Source organism: Sphaerodactylus townsendi, linkage group LG04 (genome assembly GCF_021028975.2).
Source record: "Sphaerodactylus townsendi isolate TG3544 linkage group LG04, MPM_Stown_v2.3, whole genome shotgun sequence".
In the NCBI taxonomy this organism is placed as follows: Eukaryota; Metazoa; Chordata; class Lepidosauria; order Squamata; family Sphaerodactylidae; genus Sphaerodactylus; species Sphaerodactylus townsendi.
The window spans coordinates 101,624,961-101,647,320 of NC_059428.1; the positions used below are offsets into that span (position 1 = coordinate 101,624,961).

General features: G+C 41.4%; 1 protein-coding gene across 4 annotated transcripts in view; it reads left to right on the plus strand.

The window, feature by feature from the left end:
• RASA3 (RAS p21 protein activator 3) overlaps positions 1–9,539 on the plus strand; it is a 211,123-nt gene extending 201,584 nt beyond the window's left edge. For all 4 annotated transcript variants that reach the window (XM_048492563.1, XM_048492562.1, XM_048492564.1 and 1 more), the window contains 4 exons: positions 1,578–1,786; positions 3,412–3,515; positions 5,221–5,404; positions 7,100–9,539. In XM_048492563.1, coding sequence (XP_048348520.1) covers positions 1,578–1,786; positions 3,412–3,515; positions 5,221–5,404; positions 7,100–7,175 — 573 coding nt within the window. In that variant the 3' untranslated portion in view covers positions 7,176–9,539. The remainder of the gene's footprint in view (positions 1–1,577; positions 1,787–3,411; positions 3,516–5,220; positions 5,405–7,099) is intronic.
• Positions 9,540–22,360: the final 12,821 nt, after the last annotated feature.

Below are 22,360 nucleotides of genomic sequence, written 5' to 3' on the forward strand. Positions count from 1 at the left end.
TTATAAATAATATTTCAAATGTCATTTGAAATAAGTTTGAAATAAGTCCTGTGGAGGAGCGTAGTGATCTTTAGTGATCATTATTAATATGGTTGTAGACCAGCACAAATCACAGCAAAATTCAAAACAGGTAAAAGAAAAAATTAACTCCCACACATGAATTGTCTTATAATTTAGGGGAAATACAGGTTAAATAGCATAATAAATAAGTTTGTGGGAAAAAAATCTGTAATGTAGCTAAAAATTTAAACTGTCAGTGTTTGGTGAATTTTAGAGATTGCTGCATGGAGCCTTTGCATTAGATGCCATAACCAGTGGTTTTTCATCAATAAGTAACATACGAGTATAAACTGAGTCTGACCGGGATACCTATTAAGCAAGGGATGAATAAACTTAGATCGAATCTCTTGATAGAAAGTGAAACAAAGTAAAACACATTTCATAATTTCAATATCTCTTAAACCACAAGGATATACGTAGCCATTTGTTTTGGAACCTTTTTTTTAAATCGTATCCAAAAGTGAAGAAGGGAGCACATGACAAGGAAAAATACTTTCCTGTGACTAAAAACGTTCAAATGGGAATGTTAAGCAGCCAGGAAAACTAGGTATCTGGAAGTTTCAGAAGACAGGGAAGCTGGTGATCTCTCTCAGTCTGCCTGCCACTCAAAATCGGTCACCCTTTGTTTTGCCTGCTCTTTTCCCATTTCCAAGACTGAAGGAAGAGAGGACCCCAAGCTCACCAGCTTAATCATGACGGCATTTAACCACGTAGATTAATAACTATCACAAAGAATCAAGGGAAATGGAGGAATGTAATTTTCTTTTCAATCTGTAATGAAGAATGTTATGAAAAGATTTTAAATAGTTAAAAATAAATCTTATTGTTCAGTTTAGCTATAAAAAGGATTCTGCTGTTTTTTGCGGTTTTTTCTCATGTACTGTTATCTCAAAAAGTTGTCTTGGAATGTTATTGTGCTTTTTGCTTTTTAAAAGAATCCTTTGCTCCAGACTGTCTTGGAGACCTTTTCAGGTAGAAGGGCAGGATATGCATGTTTTAATTAATTAAATCCATGAGGTAAATCAGGCTGGCCCTGACCTGGATTGCCCAGGCTAGCCAGATCTTGTCATATCTCAGAAGCACTATCAGTTCTGCCGAGTAGTTGGATGGGAAACCACTAAGGAATACCAGGGTCGAGGAAGGCAATGGCAAACCACCTCTGTTAATCTCTTGCTTTGAAAACATACTGGGTCACCATAAGTCAGCTGCATCTTGACAGCATTTAATGTACATAAATTAGACTGCTGGGGAGGTGGTGGAGAGGGCTAAAGTCACCTAGTGGATTTCATGGCACAGAAGGAAGTTCAGCACTGTAGCTATAGATCATGTTTTTATATGTTCTTACAAGGATCATGTCAGAGGATCCAGGGTCTGAATTGGGAATCTCGTGATGTTAGATTGGGGCCTAGCCTACTGAACTAAAGGACTAAAATATGTGCCTCTCCCAGATTTTTCTGTGTGAACATTAGATTTTAAGTGACTGTTTGTTGTTCCTTCCTCACCTCTATTCCTTTCAGATGTTCCAAGTGATTCAGCCTGAAAGAGCTCTGTACATCCAAGCAAATAACTGTGTCGAGGCCAAGGACTGGATTGATATCCTCACCAAAGTTAGCCAGTGTAACAAGAAACGGCTCACTGTCTATCACCCTTCTGCATACCTTAATGGGCACTGGCTGTGCTGTAAAGCTACAGCAGATAACACCCCTGGCTGTACTCCCTGCACTGGGTAAGGACTTTCTAGGATGTTTCCTGTTCTAAATTTTCCTTGAAGTATACTGATGATGAAATGTGTGGCTGTCAGATCACTAAAAGTCTGCGAGCTGGTGCTAAGTGAGGTGACGGCAAACCTGTGCTGATACGTATTAAACTGCTACTTAGCTGTTTCCTTATTCTGGTTTTCCTACAGTGGTCTGTGAACCACCTTCGTTTATATAGCACAAACCATTCTTAGACATTCTATTCTTGCTAAGACTCTATTAGGGCTTCAATTAATCTGTGAGATAAACTGTTCGAAGCCTGGTGATTAATTAAAAACATGACCTCAGTTGCTCAGGTTTTTAATCTTTCCTTTTTAATACAATACCCCCCCTCCCCTTAAAAAACTCGCAAATATAGCAAACACCATCTTGGAACAGGCAGCATCCCTGCCAGTGGGATAACTTTTTAAAGATGGTGCCTGCTATGACACTACATACAGCATACTGTAACTAAGAAATGTCTCTGTTTTCCAAACCTCAACAATGGTTTGTGCAGATATAAGTTTATGCATGTTTAATTAATGAATCAAGTTAACCCATATGGTTGATGATTCAAACCTGAACTACAAATTAAAAATATCCACTAAAAACTCTAGCTATTTTCTAACTAATGGTAAACTATTCATTCCTTTAATGCCATAATGGTAGTACAAATGTACAGCTCTGCAGTCTGCACTTGTAATATATGTACTGTTCAGTTATGTATGCTCCTTTCTTAGCACAGCTCCCATTTGATGAGAGGAGAAGGGCAAATGTCCTCCAGGCATACATGTGGGGAGATAATAATATCACATGATGCGTGAGAGGCCTTCTGTTGTTGGGAAAGTACTATTCATCAGCTTAAAATGGTTCCCTTGAATTTTAATACATTGCAGAATAAGAACTCTCTGACACACCGCCATGGGCAACTGCTTAAAAAAGGGATGGCTTCTCTTCCGTCTCAGCACATGATAATCACAAGCATGTGCTGAAAAATTGTACCACAGTCTAAAAGCTATGAATAAAGATCATACTTATATAGGCGTCACGTTACTCTGCCAATTGATGTTGAAATGTCTGCTAATTGTAGCATTTGGATCACAGTTTGCCTGATGCATTAAGGTAACTCAAGGAGAGTAGAGTTGATGTCCAATCCTCCCCAAAAACATAAGAGAAGGGTAAAAGCACATAGCATCTATCCACTTATCTCCTGCACTGTTTAGAATATGCTGGGCTAAGGAGACATGGTATTCCCCCATACTTGAGTGGCCAGATTAGTTATATATTTAAAAAATATGAAAGGGGACAAATTGCATCTGTGTGTTGAACTACATCTTTATGCCACTGTTTGCAAACTAGGAAGCCAGTGTTAGTGAATACACTGAGAGCATTTAGTATGGAGCAGGGAATCATTCTTCTGATTTCTCAAAAACAAAAAAACATGTGGCTTTTCAGTAGTCTGTCGCCTTTAACAAAATTTAATATATATTTTAAATAGACTAAATGTTCACAATATTGTTTAGCTTTGTAAGATTCTTCTTCTGCAACAAGAAGTCCAATGATAAATAAATAAATAAAATGCATAGTTTTAACCTTTTCTTAAATGTTTCTGCAGGGGCCTGCCAGCAAACATACAATTAGACATAGATGGAGATAGAGAAACTGAACGGATCTACTCCCTTTTTAATTTGTATATGCCTCAACTGGAGAAGATGGAAGGTAAGTGTGCTCATTTATCACTACTGTGGTCGCCTCATGTTTTTAAAACCTCTTATTTTGAAGAATGACTTTGCTTCAGAGGATCTGAAATAATATCTGACTATATAATTTGCAAATATAAATGAGAATGTACTGTTTATGTGGTTAAGAAGCGCTTTGCATGTCTTCGTTTCATGCATAGTGACTAGTTTTTAAATAATAATTTTTAAACAAACTCCTGCAGCAGTTTAGACGTATATGCTGAAAGTCATTTCTTCAGAATTAGCAAGTGGAAGTGAATCTTAAATCAAAGCGACCAATAAATGTAGGAAGTGACCAGTCAGTTCCTCTTTCAGATTGCCAATATGCAGACTACTCAACTGCTGCCACATAATATCCGATTGATCATTTTAGGTCATAAAAGATGTTTGCTTTCAGATTCATCAATGAAATCTGAGTGTCAGGCAGAAATATTCAATGAATGTAAAAGGAGGGAAGGAACATCATATGATCGCTACATTTCTTGGCATGCTTGCAAACTATTTTAAACTACTGGTTTGTCAAACTTCAGATACTTCTTTAGCACAGGGGCAGTCAGGATATCTTAAGCTTAAAATATAAATATAACTTTGTAGGAAGTAAGCCAGTGATGTCAGATATATTTAAACTTACTCTCAGCTCTGTGTAATTGCAAACCTATGACCCCTCTTGCTGTTTCCGAACCGCCAGTCCCTTTGCACTTAAGTCTGTGCTCTGAATAAGCAAAGGTTTTTGCCGATGGAAAGATGCAGTTGCCTACCTTTAAACATGCTTAGATAACTGTGCAAAGCAAAAAAACAAAAGTTTCCAACAGAATAGATAGCAGAAGCAAGCTGTTGCTACCCCCAAACTAACCCACAGTCTATGCATGCAAAACCTTTACACTCTTTCCCCTGGGTCACTGGGGAAACTGCTGAGTGGCTATGGGATGCTATGGAATGTCCATGTGGATGCTTTGCTTGTGATCAGTATGGGGGAAGGCAGATATCACTCGATATTTCCTCCCCGAACCTTTACCCTGTTAATGGACCTTTTTTCAGAATTAAGGAACAGAATAATTTTATGCTGTGGCTTAGCTGGGCAAGGGAGGAAAAAGAGGGCTGCTGTGCCCTGGGAGGCCTGCATTATCATCACCACATTGTTGCTTCTGTACAGGCGTGATGCAAAGAAGCAGAGAGGGTTGGGGGCTCAGCAGAAATGAACACAGCCGAGGCAGGAGTGTGGAGTCCCCAACTGCAGCCTCTTTGTGCTCCTAGGTGGATTTTTTAGCCCTCATGTGGAAGCAGCCCAGACTTTAGATGGTTTTAAAAGATGATCATACAGGTTTGTGGTTGAAAAGTCCATCAGTGGCTATTAACCATGGTGGCGGAGTAAACATTTATCTCTAAAAACCAAATTCTAGAAACAAACTGGAGAAGGGGTATTACCTTTGAGCTCTGGCTGAGAGCGCTCGGAGACATTTGACTGACCCCTGTTGAAAATCAGGATGCTTGGCTTAATGGACACTTGGCCTGATCCTGTGGGACTCTTTGTTTTGATCACTTTCCCTGGTGTAAACCCTCTTACTCTTGATTAAAAGAGATGGTTTGGCCATTATCTGGGTATCAATCAGTTCAGCAGAGATGCTTTGTTTTTTCTTTTGTGTGTGTTATACAAGTGTCTCATTTTTCCTCATCTTCTTTAACAGAGGCTTGCGGCAGTAAATCTGTATATGATGGGCCAGAGCAGGAAGAGTATTCAACCTTTGTCATCGATGACCCTCAGGAGACCTACAAGACACTAAAGCAGATTGTTGCAAGTGTTAAAACCTTAGAGCAGGAACATGCCCAATACAAGAGGGACAAATTCAAGAAGACAAAATACGGGAGCCAGTAAGTGTGGTTTGCTCCAGAACAAATAGCACTGGATTCCCCTGGCATTCTTTCCTTCTAAAACACCGAGAGGGGATTAGTTGTGGTTTGCTTTTAATGCAGCCCTGCTAACTTGGAGCAGTTGATTGTGCAGGTGCTATTCCGCCATACACCAGTTCTCAGCTTGGGCACATTGTGGTCTAGAACTTCCTATGTGATCTACAAGCTCCATTATAAATCTCAAACCAGAGACTTCACAGCGCCGGTTTAGATCTCCTGAGCCACAAGCAGATTTACCAGTTCTCTGGCTTGCTTTGCTTAATGATAGGAAACAAGAAGTTCTAACAGAACGGTCCCAGCAGATATAAACTTCCTTAAGAGGAAACCTCGTATGCAATTTTTTTTCTCTTCTCATCAGCTCCAGGAGAGCTCTGGCAGCTCATAGGGATGAGGCATGCATCCTGTTCCATTGGCTTGCATGTGCTTCTTCAAATTCTTTTTTGGGAATGATGGTTTGTTTTAAACTGGTGTGGGAAGCGAGCAACGCTCTCTGCTTCTCTGTATTATTATTATTTATTTGACTTTTATACCGCTCACCCCAAAGGGCTCTGAGCGGTGAACAACATAAATAGCATAACTTAACAAAAGAGCACTCTCATAGTTTAATATAAATACAATATAAATATAGGCTCTAAACAATAAAATAATTAAGGCCATTTAAAACACAGCGTACAAAATATAGCATCTAGACATTCTAAAAAGCCCCTCTTGAGAGGGAGACAGAAAGGCCCTGAGAAGAGAGCAGCAGCATCTGCCAAATCGGGTTCCCCACTGCCTCACAACGTTTGCACTTGAACGAGCATTATGCTCAAAAGTCCACCCTGAGCCTTCAGTGCTGACTGTGAAACGATGACCAAATAAAAATGACTGCCCAAATTAGAAGATTTGGGAAACGGGCTTCTTCAGAATTAAGGCATAACCAGAAGCAAAATGGTATACAAGGGCTCAAAAGTTTAAACATGAAGCATCTCACTCAATAGAAAAATCCTCTCCTGTCTACCCATCAGCAATTGCTTGACCTGGTGGTATATTTTTTCATGGTGAAGGATTTATTGGTATCCCGTGAGACTTGTTATTCATCAAGCATTTCTTGAACAATTGTGTGCACGAGATATTTCTGAATGGTTTATGGCAAACATGTATATGGAGCATGGTGATTTTGTAAACTTCATTGGAGGGAGGGGAAAAAGTAATAAGTAGACCAAGACAGAAAATTCTGGATTTCATTGCCATCACTAACATCCCTTGGATTCTGTGGCTGATCACTGCCCTTTGCTGCGCCTACATAAAGTTCTTCCTGCCCAAAGGCTTTATCTGTGCAAAGAAGCATTTCCCGTGTGAAGTTCCTTGGACATCATATTCCAACATGCCTATGCCTTGTTCCTGACACTTGCTAGAACTTCTTCCAGAATATTAGGGGGTTCCTTGCCAAGTCTCCTTCCTTGCTCTTTTAGAATCTAAAGTTGCATGCTGCCTCGACTTTTCATGCTAACCAAACGGTTCCTTGATTTCCATTTTTTTTTCCAGCCATGCCAGGGCTGTCTTCCAGAGGCAGAAAATGAGACCGCCTTTCCTTATTTTTGCATTAGGTTTTCTCCTGCTCTGCAAAACGTGTAATCAACATTTCCCCCTGTTCTTTTTTCCCTCATTTTGTAGAGAACATCCCATTGGAGACAAGAGCTTCCAGAGTTACATCAGGCAACAGTCAGAAATTTCAGCACATTCCATTTGAAGTTTCGACAGAAGTTGCCGATAGGTTGAATTAGAAGAAGAAGAAGAAAAGGGAAGCCACCTGTAGCAAGATGTATGTCACAGGCATCAAACTTGCTGAGGCTTACTGAGTGTTTTCTCTCTCCGAGAACTGTTAAAGTAGCTGCTATGCACTTTAATTCATCTGATGTAAACAGATGGAGGAACTCTGCCTTCTAGGTGGTATTCATTGGTTGTGTTGCATTGTGTTTGTGTCTGTATATTTTAAAATGTTGCTATGTTTTCTTGGAACCTAGTGATCAGTTCTAATGATCAAGGCATGGGGACTTCATATGGACAACTCCCACCATCATTTTGCATAACTGAAAGCCAACTAAAGTCATTGAGAGGGTTTTTCTAAACTTCTTGTTATTGGTTGTTGACTACTTTTTGTTCTTGGCCCACAGCTGTTAAAGAAGGCTTTGCAGCCCTTTTTAAATGGCAATGTTTAAAATATAAGTGGGGAAAAGTTGCTTTTTGGCAGAATCTCCCTACACTGTATCTTGCATTACCACAGGCCAGGCAAAGAATGGGGCGTTTTGGTCTCAGCAGCATCACGTTTAATATGGGGTTGGCTTTTTAAGGAAAATCTAAATATTTAATGGTACTCCTTGATATTTTTTAAGACAGAGTTGTTTCCACCAAGGCAATTTCTATTTTTGATATAAACAATGCCATTAAGTTAAACAAGGAAAGGCAAAAGTGTAAAATATACTATTGGGGGAGAGACTTTTCACAGAAGGCTTAGCTGGATACCTGAGTGATTGTATTTTTCTCTTGTTCTAAAGGATCGTTTCCAACACATTTCCTGCATCTGTAATACTTCAGTGAAGGAGAGGAGGAATTCAGATCACATGCAGTGTGTTATTCCTGCATGTTTTCCTATCTGACCTTGTGCATACAGTAGAGTATAGCTGTAACACCCGGAAGTGAAAATGGATGTAGCACTGTAGTCTCAAGGTGTTCTGAACCACACCAGGTTCTTTCTCAGGGGAAAAGCTAGCAGCTACTGTATCTTCTCATAATACCCTTTGGACTGCTGCAAACTAGACACCAATGCATTTCAGACAGAGAAATGGATTCTCACATGATGTTTCTCGACACTTGGCTTGCACGCCTGACACAGAAGCATTATCCATGTAGGAAGACCACATCTTGTTCATAAGCAACATATCAACCTCCCTAGAAAGGGACAGAGCTGTAATTTCAGAGAAGCTCGTTTTAGTTAGGGATTGGTGCTGCTTTAACTATACAGGAGAAGCATCTTGAGATGGGGGCCTGTCAATGTCTGCTGTTTTTAGCATCCCGGGTGGAAAGTTGTGAAGCCTTTTTGTATTCAGTTGTGTTCAAAGCAGACGTTCATATTCTCCTAGCTCTATTTGTTTGTTTAGGGCAGTAGTTCCCAACCTTTTTTTAACTCGCGTACCTCATGGCAACCCATTTCCCTAAAATTGTATCCCTGTATTAGCAAACCCATTGTGTAATTTTTTTCACGTATCCCCAAATGCTATGTCGCATACCCATGGGGGTATGTTTACCCCAGGTTGGGAACCACTGGTTTAGGGGATGAGATTTATACTTCCTACATTTTTTTAAAAAATAGCTGTTTCTCTTACAAGAAGGGTTAGTATTAACTCACAGTGGTTACTTGTTAATATGTTAGACGATGTGGAATGAGTTATGTACCTCATAATTACCTTGAGAGGAAATAAAGATACAGTGTATGTGTACGTGATGTTTAGATATGTGTGTGTGCGGATACATGTACACCCACACATATATCTATGTGTTTGCAGTTTAGCTGTATATGATAACCACTCTTCAAAGGTCTGCTGCAATGCATGTTGGGCTTTGATAAAAGCCTAAGTGATATAATAGATGGAGATTTTTGCGGAGGGGGGCATTTTTGGACCACCCTGAATTGAACTTTCAGCTTGATGCCAGGATTCCATCCTTCTTCCCTGATCATGTTTCTGAAGATATCTTAGTGTCCTCCAGGTATTTGGAGTATTTAAAGAAATTCTGAAACTAAATCCAGCCCCGTAACACTCAAATCCCATTTAAACAAATGAGAATTCTTTTCCCCAGCCTCTGTTTTTTAGGAATGTTACATATTTTTCTTGTTCTTTAGCAATGCATTTTGCCAGAGAACTACAAGACAAAAAATGGTATCCTGTCAGTTGCCAGCAGGAAGATTGGAAAGAACTATGTGCCATGAACTGCCATCTGAAATGCCAGGTTTTTTTTTTTAAAAAAAATTGTATTTGTAACTTAATAGTCTTTCAATTAAATACTAATGACCTGCAATGTGTGTTCTACTTGCCAATTAAAAGTGTTTTATTCGAAACGTGTGCGTGCATCTGTTGGTAGCTAAATAGTATCGCTTGCATTTTAAATGAAAAAGGTGAAAGCTTACTTGTGCAATTCAAAGATACGCACAGCAGCACAGTGGAGTTTGTGTGTGCACGCGCAGTCTTCCAAGATCTATGTAAAAAGTTACCCGTGCCTTGAAAGTTACCAGTTTCTTGAAGGGACTTTACAGAAGAGCTGCTGACTTTGAATGGATTTAACGGTACATTAATCAACCAAATCTGTAATCCAATACTCATTCACTTGGGAACAAGCAGCACTATGCTCAGTAGTTTGCATTCCACTAAACAGAAATACAATTGCACTCAACAGTTTAGGGATTAGTGAAAGTCAATGTTAATTGATCAGCTGAAATTGAGGGGTAGGGATGGATCTGTGCTTGATGCAGGGCAGGGTTTTTTTTTTAGTTGTGGGGTATTTCTGTAATACAAATCTTAAAAGTTACAAGGTTTTTCCTGATGCCCTCCAGAATTGTGGTGTATTTGAGCACCTCCCAGTGTTTTCCTAGCTCATTTAAAAATCATCATCAAAAGGGCTCTTTGCTCAGTCACAATCCACCATCTCTTCAATGCCAACAACCTTCGTCATCTCAGCATCAAACACCTTTTCCTCCTCAAAGTTGGTCATCCATCTTGATAGCGGAGCCCATTTCTGCATCAATGATGTAACCCTTCACCTCAGCACTGATCAGTCTTATCTACGGGGTTGAGGAAGCCTTGCAAGCCGCCACAATCTCTTAAAGAATGGGACTTTCTGTCATCCAACAATGTCTTTGAGACTCCAACTTTGGTGTCAACTATGCCTTTCTGACAACCTGTTGCATACCAGCCCTTCCAAATGTTCTCAGGCAGTATGCAGAGCACTCAATGGCCCTCTCAGGGTCCTTACAGCTGTCGCCAGATGTGCATGCCACCTTGGGCGCCCTGGGACCAGATGCAGCCTGGCCCTCATTGCCGGTCTCCAGCCTCCTACCAGGACAGCCATCCTAGAGGTTCCTTGATATCGATGGCTCAAATACTGCCTCACTCTGAACTCCCACCATCAGATTCAGAAGAAGGGGGCACAACAAGACTCTGGAGATGACTTGGATAGTGCTTCCATGTCATCTCCAGATGATGTAGTGGGGAATCCTGTCTTGATTTCACCAACAGAGGATGCAAGACTTTATTTTACACAGCTCATCTGCATTGCAAAAGCACTGAATATTAATTCGGAGGCTTCGGAACCAGGACCATTGAACCAGATGATGGATGTCCTTATATACTGCTGAGATGGGTCCAATAGCCTTGCCTATGATCAAAGGGATTTTAAATATAGTAAATAACAAGTGATCTAGACCTGTATCAGGAAGTGCATCTGCCGGGAAGATTGAAAACCTTTACAGAATAAATAAGGATGAGTAATGTATTGTCGAAGGCTTTCACGGCCAGATTCAACTGGTTCTGGTGGGTTTTCCGGGGTGTGTGGGGGTGGCCTGGTGGATTTTGTTCCTAACGTTTCACCTGCATCTGTGGCTGGCATCTTCAGAGGTGTATCACAGAGAAAAGTCTGAAGATGCCAGCCACAGATGCAGGTGAAACATTAGGAACAAAAATCCACCAGACCACGCCCACACAGCCCGGAAAAACCCCCAGAACAAGGATGAGTAAGTTCTGTCATCTTCCAGCAAGTTCTATGGTGACTGAGATGCTACCTTCTACACATAGAGCAAGTCCTCACTTTCCCTCTGGACAAAGAGAGGCATAAATTAGACACATTTGGTAGAAAAATCTATTCTTTGGGGGCACTTGGCCTTAGAGTTTCTAATGTCATCATGATGACAGTTATGTGTTTCCATGGATCTTTACGACTCGACAGATTTCTTTTTATATTCTCGCCTGTCAGGAGCATGGCAACCCTAATTCCAGTTCTGTCTGAATGTTGCTTCTTGTTTAATAGAGTGGGGTACAGGTTTTTGTGTCCATTCCTATCTCTTAACTGAAAAAAAAAACCTCCTATACCTATTTTCTTTTTCTTTCTTCCACATAGCATAACTTGCATTCTTCAGAAGCACAAGGAGGGAGAAAAAGGAACTAGAATCATACAGGTTCTGAAAAAAAGAAGAAATCTTCAACACTGACAACTAGGATAGACAAGGATGGCAGAAGCACAGTCAGGGTTCATGTCCCAGCCCTGTAGCCGATGCTCTCTTGCGATAGATAAATCCTTTGGCATTAAATAAGAATGAGACCTCTCTCCCACTCCCTTCAAAGTATGACATCTATACTAGTAAGCATCAAAACTGCTATGGAAAATCATATCCTAGTATGGATACAAACTGAACGAGAGAAAAGTGTGAACCTGCTTGTCGAACCCTTAGCATTTTTGCTGGATGGGGCAGTTTATTTCACCTGGTGTGATGTCATAGAAGCTGCTCAACAATCCAGTGTATGAACCAAAGACAACCCAGTTGAGGGAGGGACCAGCCACTGAGAAAAGTCCTAAATTATTCTGCAGACCTAGTTTACATGAAAAACCATAAAATGTCAAAGACGGCCATCGCATACAAGCGCCGCCTAGCGGGTATGCCTTTTGTGACAAAACTGCCACCTGGGGCCCACCGAGCTGCAGAATCATCTGACCTTCATAAAAGCAAGAGTGTTCAGCTCCTGGATCATTCTCTTAAACCTGAGTTGGCAGGACTGATTGAGAAGACACTTCAAGAAGCTGGTAGGCAACTTTTCAGAAGGCAATTTAATACATGGCCAAGATCTAAGAAATGAAGAGAAAGCATGGCTTCATAAATTGTGCCGTTTTCATTAATTTTCAGGTTTAATTTTTGGGACAGGGATCGGGTGGATCCAATTCTTAATATTCCAGTGCCATGGTTGGACTACCATGCCCTGAAGGCCCGCTTGAATGTGCCACACCCCTCCTGTGTAGGCAGTGTGCCTTACCCTAACTCTTGCTGGTCCAGAATGAAGCGAGGATTCTTGCATTCCACACATTCAGCCTGTACTCCACCAGCTGCACTGGCTCTAGGCCAGGGGTAGGGAACCTTTAACACTCAGAGAGCCATTTGGACCCGTTTTCCACGGGAAAAAAGCCCAGAAGGGGAGGGATGAGGCAGAAATGTAATAAAATAAAAATAAATAAAATAATTTCCTGTAATGTTCTGTAACATGAGCTTTGACCACTAGTTAGTATTGCTGAAGGGCCAATTTGACAAAGTGTCTGGGACTGGCCTTTCTGCTTATCCCTCTGAGTGGCCTGTTTGTAAAGTTCTTCATCGACAATACATTCTTCTTTCTTAGTAGAGGTCTGGGATATCACAGAGCAGCCATTGTGTTGGGGTCATACTTGTGTCACAGTCTAACCACTAAACCATATTTTGTAGTAATACAAGTCTGGAATGTGACTTGATTGATCAAACAACATCAGCAAGATGGGAAGCTTCCACCCATCACTAGAAAACATGTTGTTATGAAAAGTACATAAAATTTGTGACAGCCATAGGCTTTAAATCCATATGGTGTTATATACGAAGTTGGTAACGGTTGTTTTTATAGAAGCATACCATATGACAACAAGGTCATTTGTGCTGCCTGAATAAGACTAATCATGCTTCAAACTAGTTCTCTGCTGCTTGGCTTTCCATACAAATGAAATGAGCATACGAAATATTGGACCAGTTAGGCAATGTGTCTTCAATAAAGCTTCCTATGGCCATATTTTGGCCTAAAGCTTGAGGACTGTTGCTGAGGAAGAGGAAAAGTACTGAGGTTTAGGCCCAGGCTTGGCTAACTTTCCTCTACCCCTTGCCAGTCTTTCTCCACAGTGATGATACCTGTTCCTGTCAGCATGACATAATAGTACAATGGTGGGAAATTCTGGTCCTGCACACATACTTTAGGTCTGTCTTGTCTACGTTGACTGGTAGCTCTCAAGGATTCTAGTAGGTAGAGATCTTTCACATAATCCGCTATCCTGCTCCTTTAGCTGGAAATACCAAGGTTTGAACCAGACACTTTCTGGATGCAAAGTAGCTGATCTACTACAGAAGCATATTCCCTCTGCTAAATTCCACCTGCTAAAAGTTCTCCTCTGGACCACTTAGAGATGTAGGAGTTATTCTGGGTTTGGTTCTGGCAATTTTATGCTCCCTGATATAAAAAAAGTAGGTAGACCTTTCCCCAACTTGTTCTATTAAGTCCTTCAAGTGTTCAGTTTTGGCTGTTTTTAAGTCATTGCAGTAGAGCTAAGGAAAAGTGGCAACCATGTTTTACAGGCCCTCGTGTTCCTAGGTTCTCCTGTGCAGGCTGGGCCTTTAAATGCTGTGTGACAGGCAGCAATTCAAACCTGCAGTGTTTCCTGACTGATAGAAAACCTGAATGTAGGCATGAAGCCTTTCAAGTCATAGGAGTCCCGATGGGGTTTGTGTAGGTGCAGTCCTGTTCTTTTCCTCAGTCTTTCCCCCTTCCTGCTCTCCTCTAACAATGTAGAGGATACATGCAACATACAATCCATTCAACATATAGCTAGCTGTAAGTGTGATCATGCATGCTGCAGCAGAAGTTGCAGCACACACAAACACAGTTTAAAATAGTGCAGATTCTCTGTTTCTGTCAGAGACCATTACTTAAGCACCACTTTTTCACTGCTCCTAGCGGTGGGAGGGGGAGGGGAAGGGAGTAAGGGGTGGTATGCAAGGAAAAGGGAGTGAGGGAGAGAAGTGAGGGGGGGTGGCATGCAAGGGAGGGGAGGGAGGGGGCCTACATCTGGACATGGCCCACCCACCCTATCAGAGGGAGAGGGAGGGGTGGCATGCAAGGGAGGTGGGGGGGCTGGCATCTGGGCATGGCCCACTCACCCTAGTGGAGGGAAGGAAAGGGGAGGGAGGGGTTGCATGCAAGGGAAGGGGAGTGGGGGAGGGGAGTGAGTGAGTGAGTGAGGGGTGGCATGCAAGGGAAGGGAGGGGTTTGCTTCCATCTCTCTGGTCAGTTTTGTATCCCTCAGCCATCCTTTTGCCCATTACAATATAGATGTTAAGTTGCAAAGGCCTCCCTGAATCTCATGGTGCAATTCAATTTTACCAGAGACCTACAGTTAAACATTTTGTTGATGAATTCAAAATAAACACAGGAGCTTGGCAAGGGCATCAGGCTACATTTAGTCCTGTTTCATTAGATTAACTTTACTTCTTACCCACCATTGTGTTTCACAAGTATTCGTTTTATACCTCTTACATTTGGTCTTAGTACCCCTCAGTGTTGTTTTTATTATGTGAGACAGGGAGCCCTAGAGAGGAAAGATAGATTCTGTCTGCATACAGCACTGCTTATGAAACGATTTCCCTTCTCCTAGAAGCTTCATGTACAGAAGAAGGGGCACAGAATGAAGAAGATATTAGCAGGTATCAAGTACTTCAGTATGAATACTGTAATGGGAGTGTGCGCCTGTGCTCTGTGAGTTATACAACATGAAGTAATGAAGTTTTGCAGTCTTTATTAGAAACTTGATTAATGTTTATTCACAGGGTTGCAGGACCCAGGTGAAGTAAGTTATGTGGGCAGAAAACTGCAATGGGAAAGAGGTGAAATTACTCCCTCTTGCCTTTTCCATTCTCTTTTGACAGAAAGGAAGAAAGGGGTAATTTGCCCCCCTTCTCCATCCCCCAAAAGTGTTTTGAGTAGAAAAACACTTAGTTGTAATGGTGCGGGAGGTAACTAAGGAGTTTGCAAGTACTTTGATGGACATGGTTCATGTACTCCTCCAAAAGGCATTGTCTGCATGTCCCAAAGAGACTGGAGAATTATTTGCACAGTCCCATATTTCATGTCCCAGTACCCTAAGGCTCAGTCACCAATTAGTCACCAGTTATATGACAGTTGATTCCACCATGAATGTATTGGAAAAGGCATGATTATTTAATTTATTTATTTAAAATATATGTTTGTTTGCTTGTTTGTTTATACAATGCTTTTCACCCAATGGAGAGCCAGCATGGTGCAGTGGTAAGAGCAGTGAAGCTAGGAAGGGAGCACGTAGTTCAAATCTGGGCTTGCCTTTTGAAGCCTGCAGTTTATTGCTGTATCCAACCAGGCTGAGCCCAGCCTTGAACTGCAGGCTCTGTCCTGGCCAGGTCCAGTTTTATACCACTGACTCCGCCTCCACAATCTTGAACTGTGTGCCCACCCCAATCTCCTCAGGGGATTGGTGGGGGGGGGGGGTGCAGCTCAATACTTGTACTGGGCAGCCTCTTCAGAAGATACACTCCTGCCTCCACTCTGTGCCTTATCAAGTGCCAAATGGCCAAGTACACACACGCGCGTATGGGAGGGGTAGTACTGTGTTGTGGGCTTGGTCAGGATTGGACCCACAAGACATTTTGGCAGCAGCAGCAGCATCGTAGCCGTGAGGACACTGCCACTTCTTGTTTGGTCCTGAGAGAGAGTCACTGAAGATCACCCAGAAGTCTTACATGAAACCTAGAGATTTTAATCTGCGTCTCTGAGATAACAATTCAGTACTCTCACCACACCATGATGGTTCTCATGCTGGCTTTAACCAACTGTAGCTTCTTGCTGAATGAATACTCAGTGACAACCCCTGGCTGTTTTCCATGCAAAACAGTCTTAAATGCCTGGCCTCGGCTGAAGTCCAAAGTTCTTCTGAGGTCCAAGTTAGACATTACAACTAGCACAAGTTGAGTCAGGGTTCCCATGAGCCAACTCAGATCTTTGCATAGCCAAATGGGACACTGAGGAACAAAAGTTCCCTAAGGTACCAGGGCCTGATACAGCTTGGAACAACACCATGGGAGTGGAAGGGGGACATCAGCTTCCCCCCCAGCATGTTTTCCTGAGCCGAAGAGCCCCCCACCATTTGTCTTCCTGCTATACATAGATATGACCACAATGAGCATATGACCCAGGCATGTTTGTGGCATATCCTTTGCCATTACCAAACACATTTCTTCACAGACTGGTGTACTGGCATTCTGTGCCCATCCAGGGCCAAACTAGATCAATTCAGCCCTCCCCCCCCCAACACACACACATACATACACACACGACTCCCTACAAATAGATGGCTACTGCAAAGAATGCTGACTTTTCAAGTGCCATTGGGCACCTGAGACTAAGGGGAGAGACCTAAGTCTTCCCCTGAACCACTTTCCTAACCTGAAATGCCCTTGGGGATATTATGTCTGTTTGGAGGTGCATGTGCAGTATTCAGCCTTTCCCCAGGCTCTGGTCCCCATCCAAATTGGGCCCCTGCAAAAATCAGCTGCATTGAGCTGTGCGAAGATGAATCGGGTTAGTGAAACCTGAATCTCGCTTGTTGAAAAGTTAACATCTAGTTTGAGCTCCACTGTTTTCCCTTAGAAAGAAGTGACACCCATAAGGTACACTGAACTCACTGGTTTTCAGGATTTTCAATAAGATTGTCAACATTACCTATATCAGAGGTACACAAATCAAATACACCATGGAGAAAGCTCCAAAGTTTTAAAGGTAAACAATGAATAAGGGTTTGTTTTGTTCAAATATCAATTGATTAAAACAGCATTCTAACCTATCACTGTACAATTAATGTTTCTGTTTAATTATTCATAATTATGCATAAGCCAATATTAATTATGCATAAACCAGTATTAATATGTTTAATATTCCTTCCTGGGAAGTCTCAAAGAGATCAAGAAGAAAGTACATGAGAGCAGAAAAGATCATGAGAGTGTTCATGAGCAAGAAGAACCTGCTAGTGAGCGCAGCACTGGAAAACAGGTCAGGTGACTTTACACATTTATCAAAGCCAACAGGTTTCAGTCTTTGCTTTCTTTGTAGCAGCTGTGCTTTTGTTTTTTTGTCTTTATAGCAGTTTTGCTTTTGTGAGAGATAAGTCACTGGTGTGGTGGCCTCCGGGGACTCAGTTCAGATCCCTGAACTTCCTGCCTAGCCTCCAGCACAGCCATGTTATGAGGCTTTTCCCAGTGTTTCCTTCAGCTGCTCACTAACATGTTCAAATAATCAAGAATGAGGAACATAGGATCCCAAGACAATGTGTGGGCAGTCCGAATAAGACTGTTCCAAGTTGGAGAAATGACATGGGGAGGCTGAAGACCTTTCTCTATCTATGTCATAGTCCCGACTTAATAATACTTAACACATAAGGCAATTGAGAAGAATCCACAGTTCATATCTGACTGTTACAAAGTCTGGGAATCTCAGACCCAACCTGTGTCTTTTGTAAATCGGCACCTCTGCTGTAGTGGATTTGCACTGGGAGCACCTCTGCTGGCACTTACTCATACTGCTGACGTGGTCTACATACGCAGTTCATGGAGGTGACTGATTTCTAGTGGAACAACAGATGGAATTACTTATAGGCTAGCCATTTTCATTGCTTCCTCAATTTTTTAAAACATTTCCTCCAATTTAAAAAATAGTGAAACAAAAGGGAAGGATTTGGGTCAAGAGTGGTTGATCCTCCCCCTACAGTCTGAATTAGTGCAACTCATTCTATCCCCTCTGGAGAGTCCTAGTGTATTCTCCTTCTTCTGTAGATCAGGTTGTGACACGAGTGCTCCACTTTGAAAACCCCTGCTGGATCAGATCAGTGGATCTAGTCCAGCATTCTGTTTTACAACAAACTTTACTGGGGTTTGCACATTTGGAGGAAGATCAAAGGGGGGGGGGGTTTGGCCTATGCTTCAGTTTATGGTGGAGTGAGTCAGAGATAATGAGCTGGATGCAACCAACTTTTCCTTTGGTGAAAAATGGAGGAGAGGTTCCCTTTGTCCACTCAGAATGGCTAAGCTGGGGATCATTGGAACTGAATGCACTAAAGCATGATTAGTGGGGGCTGTAGGGAGGAGGAAAACTGGAGCAAGTCTGGCAGGATTCAGTTCAATATTGTTGGACCCCAGACAATCCCAGTCCCACTGAATTGCTGGTTCAGATTTTTCATTAAATGGCATGTGGCCACCACTTTAATGCCCAATAAAAATCAAGCAGGGGTTGCAACTCAGAAATGGGGTGACAGAGCAACTGCCCATATTCATCCGTAGAAAAACTGGATCAGTAGCAACTTCAATTCAGTACTACAAATTCAAGCTAGTCTTTTTCAGATCCTCGCTCAGAATGTGCCCTTTGTTTAAAGTGACTTGGTAAATGTCTGAACTAAATCATCTGCTTTTAAACCTGTAGAAAGTAAAGGCAGAAACTGAACTAGAAGATGTTCTCCTGGAGATAAAGGCAAGTAATTATCTCAGGAAGATATTCTCTGCATTCTATTTCGCTTTCGCTAGCAAGCAAATTGTTCATTGTTTTGCAAGATACCAAAGATAACGTGGCAGTGATAGGGTTTAAAAATGAATGTGTTATGTTTGTTACAGTTAATTCAGTTGTTATTACTATGTACTAGATGGGTGTGGAAGTTTAAAAAAAATTCCATCGGTATTCAGTTAGGAGTTGGGTCTAGTCATCTGTGTTGCCTAGAGACAGCCTACGTTCAGCACAGATGTAGACCTGCACACAGCCAGTTTCTGCATCAAAATATAAAATGTTTAACTTTTGGATACATATAGTAGAAATGACCTTCCCAGTTAGATAAAATACTACTAGTAGACAATATCATGCATACCTGGGAAAGCGAAAATGGTGTAGCAGCTAAAGCATTGCACTAAGATCTGGAATACTTGTGTTCAAATCCCTACTAAGCTATTACACTCTCTGGGTGACCTTGGGCTCTCTCACGCTGTCTAACCGACCTCATAGAGTTGTTCTGAGAATAAAATGGAGGAGGGACAATATATGCTGTCACCTACACACTTTGTATGCAAAACGACATTACATTCTATAAGGGCAGGTTCTCCCTGGTAAGAGTAGCTGTTGAGCATTTCTTACATGCATATGTGTAGTGTAGTTCTCCCTTAAGGGTCACTCACAACTTTGTGGTCCTGTGTCTCATAGAAGGAGCCCTCATTATTTGTGGAGATTGACTTGAAAGACAAAGCAGAAGAAGAGGTAAGTGTAAATTGGGAATATGCAAGAACCAAAGGAGACAGTACTGTCCTTGCTAGATTGGTCTGACTCAGTGTAAAGCACTGTTATACACTGGACACAGTGTATAACAGACTTCTCTCTGCGATACACCTCTGAAGATGCCAGCCACAGATGCAGGCGAAATATTAGGAGCAAGATCTACCAGACCACAGCCACACAGCCCAGAAAACCCACAACAACCAGTGTAAAGCAAGTTTATTTGTACATTGTGAACATGTATGGCTTGTGCTTCCAGGAAAGGCAGATGTGAGTCAAATATTCATAGAGGAAACAGCTTTCATTCTTCTTCCAGACATTTCAAATAAGTTACACTAGATGCTTTACTTGCTTACATTGGCCCTTTCTGCACAACCGAAATAAAATATTTGAGGCAGGAAATAAAACGTTTCCTAGCAATTCTTTTTGTACAGAGGACTTTAAAACTTTTTCTACCGCTCTCTGCAGTCCTCAAACTTCCTCCTTGATGCCAGTTTCTGAGCTTGCTCCATTTGTCTCACCAGTTTACTTCTATCATTAAAAAAACACAATCCACAAAGAATCACAGCAGAAGGCTTTGAGGCATCAAAGCTACAAATCTATGGAGACACTAAAATATAACGGGAGAATAACAAAATGGTGGCCAGGAAGTGTTTTCGAGGGGGTGAGTGCAGACAAACGGGGAGGAGTGAAAACATTTTCCAAATGTTTTCAGTGACTTGTGTGGAAATGGCCATTGCTTACCATGCATGATAAGAAGAAGGGGCCTCCATTTTAGTCAGAATATGTGTAGTCGGTGGAACAGGTTGCCAACTCCAGGATGGTAAATTCCTTGAGATTTCTGGATAGACCCTGCAGAGAGGATGTTTCGGAGAGCAAAGTGCTCAGCAAGGTATAATGCTATAAAGCTCACCCTGCAGAGCAGCCATTTTCTCCAGGGGGGCTGATATTTGTAGCCTAGAGATTAGTTGTACTTCTGGGAGATGTCCAGCCCCACCCGGATGTTGACAATCCTACATTCTGTCAAACTGTTTTGGCATCCTTAAGAACTGACTTTCTTTTTTGCTTGGTCTGGAGAATGTGAGCAGAATAATGCGCTTTCAATCCACTTTCAATGCACTTTGCAGCTGGATTTTACTGTGTGAAATAGCAAAATCCACTTGCAAACAATTGTGAAAGTGGATTGAAAGTGCATTATTCTGCATGTACGAAAGTGCCCTATGTTTTAAGTGGTTCTTCTTGTTCTTTTCCTTATTTAAATTGTCATCCAAGTAGAGTTGAAATTCTCTATGATGTTCTTGGCCTCAAGCCTATACATAACCAATTTATTTTTAGAAATACTAATCATGGAAAGTTACTGAATGATTTCAACCTTTATTGCCATTTATAAAGAAATATAATGGAAATGTAACATAAATTTACTGGACTTTCTGTGTTCTATGCTGGATGATTGCCTGGTAATTAGCAATTCCAGTTCTTAGAAGGAACATTTGCATTTTCCCTTGAAGTAATAATTAAAGCATTGAGAATTTTTAATTGAGAAATTAAACTAGGGTCAAGAGAACATGAGAGAGATTATTGCATTATGAGTAGTGACTGAGGATAATCAGAGAGTATCCAGTGAACATGTGTGAGAAAATAATGACTTTACACCTTACATTAAAAATTTATAGTGCTTCTTAATATAAGATGGGCTTAGATCATTTTAAAAACAGTTAAACTACCCATGCTTAATTCTTAAGCAACAATATCCAATTTCCCATTGGTCTGAATCAGGAAAGCAATTGGGGTGTTGTTGGGTTCCGGACTATATGGCTATGTTCTAGTAGCATTTTCTCTTGAAGTTTCGCCTACACCTGTGGCTGGCATCTTCAGAGGATCCTCTAAAGATGCCAACCACAGATGCAGGTGAAACAACAGAAGAAAATGCTATTAGAACATGGTCATACAGCCCAGAAACCACACAACACCCCAGTGATTCTGGCCGTGAAAGCCTTTGACAATACAGGAAAGCAATTGCCATGCTATGTCTAGTCAGATTATTTTCCACACACAAGTAATCACCGAATGGCTTTAAAGCATCAGATCACATAACCTCTTGAGCATAAAAAGATACACACTATATTTTTGTATAGAAACTACATGCACACATGCTTCAAAACTGTTTCTGTAAGGATGTGCCAATGAAGACAATTTGGTCATCTTGAATACTGTATTCACCATCAATACTGGTGAATTCTGTATGTTGTTTGCAGAAGGAGATTATATAACTGGTCAGAATACAAAGGGCCCATTCTTTACAAGCAAGCCTACATAACACAGGTTTACTGGATACCAGGCTTGAATGGAGATATGTGTCCCCATCTATGCAGATGCAGGCATTGTGATAAAGGTATGCATTTCTACAGCAACTGCACATTTTAAACTCTGACAGAGAAAAGTGTGGCTGAACAAGACCATGTTTAAAAAGCATTGTTGCACTGTTCCTAGTTTGTTCATCAAATTGCTTAGGTTATGATAGCATTTTTGGTAGACATGAACCCAGAGATCTAACAATCTTATTGAATCACTGCCTGTTTACATATTGTCAACACCAAAGCTTTGCACATAGACAGGAATTCTTTCGGCAGTACTGAGCCAGAACCAAAAGCACTTTTCCATGACAAGTAAAGAGGGCTAAATTAAATGCACCATTTGTCCAAAACCAACAAGGCAATCAAGCATGTTGCATATTTTTAGGTAGGATATTTTTCCCCTGAAATCACAGGTTTTGAAC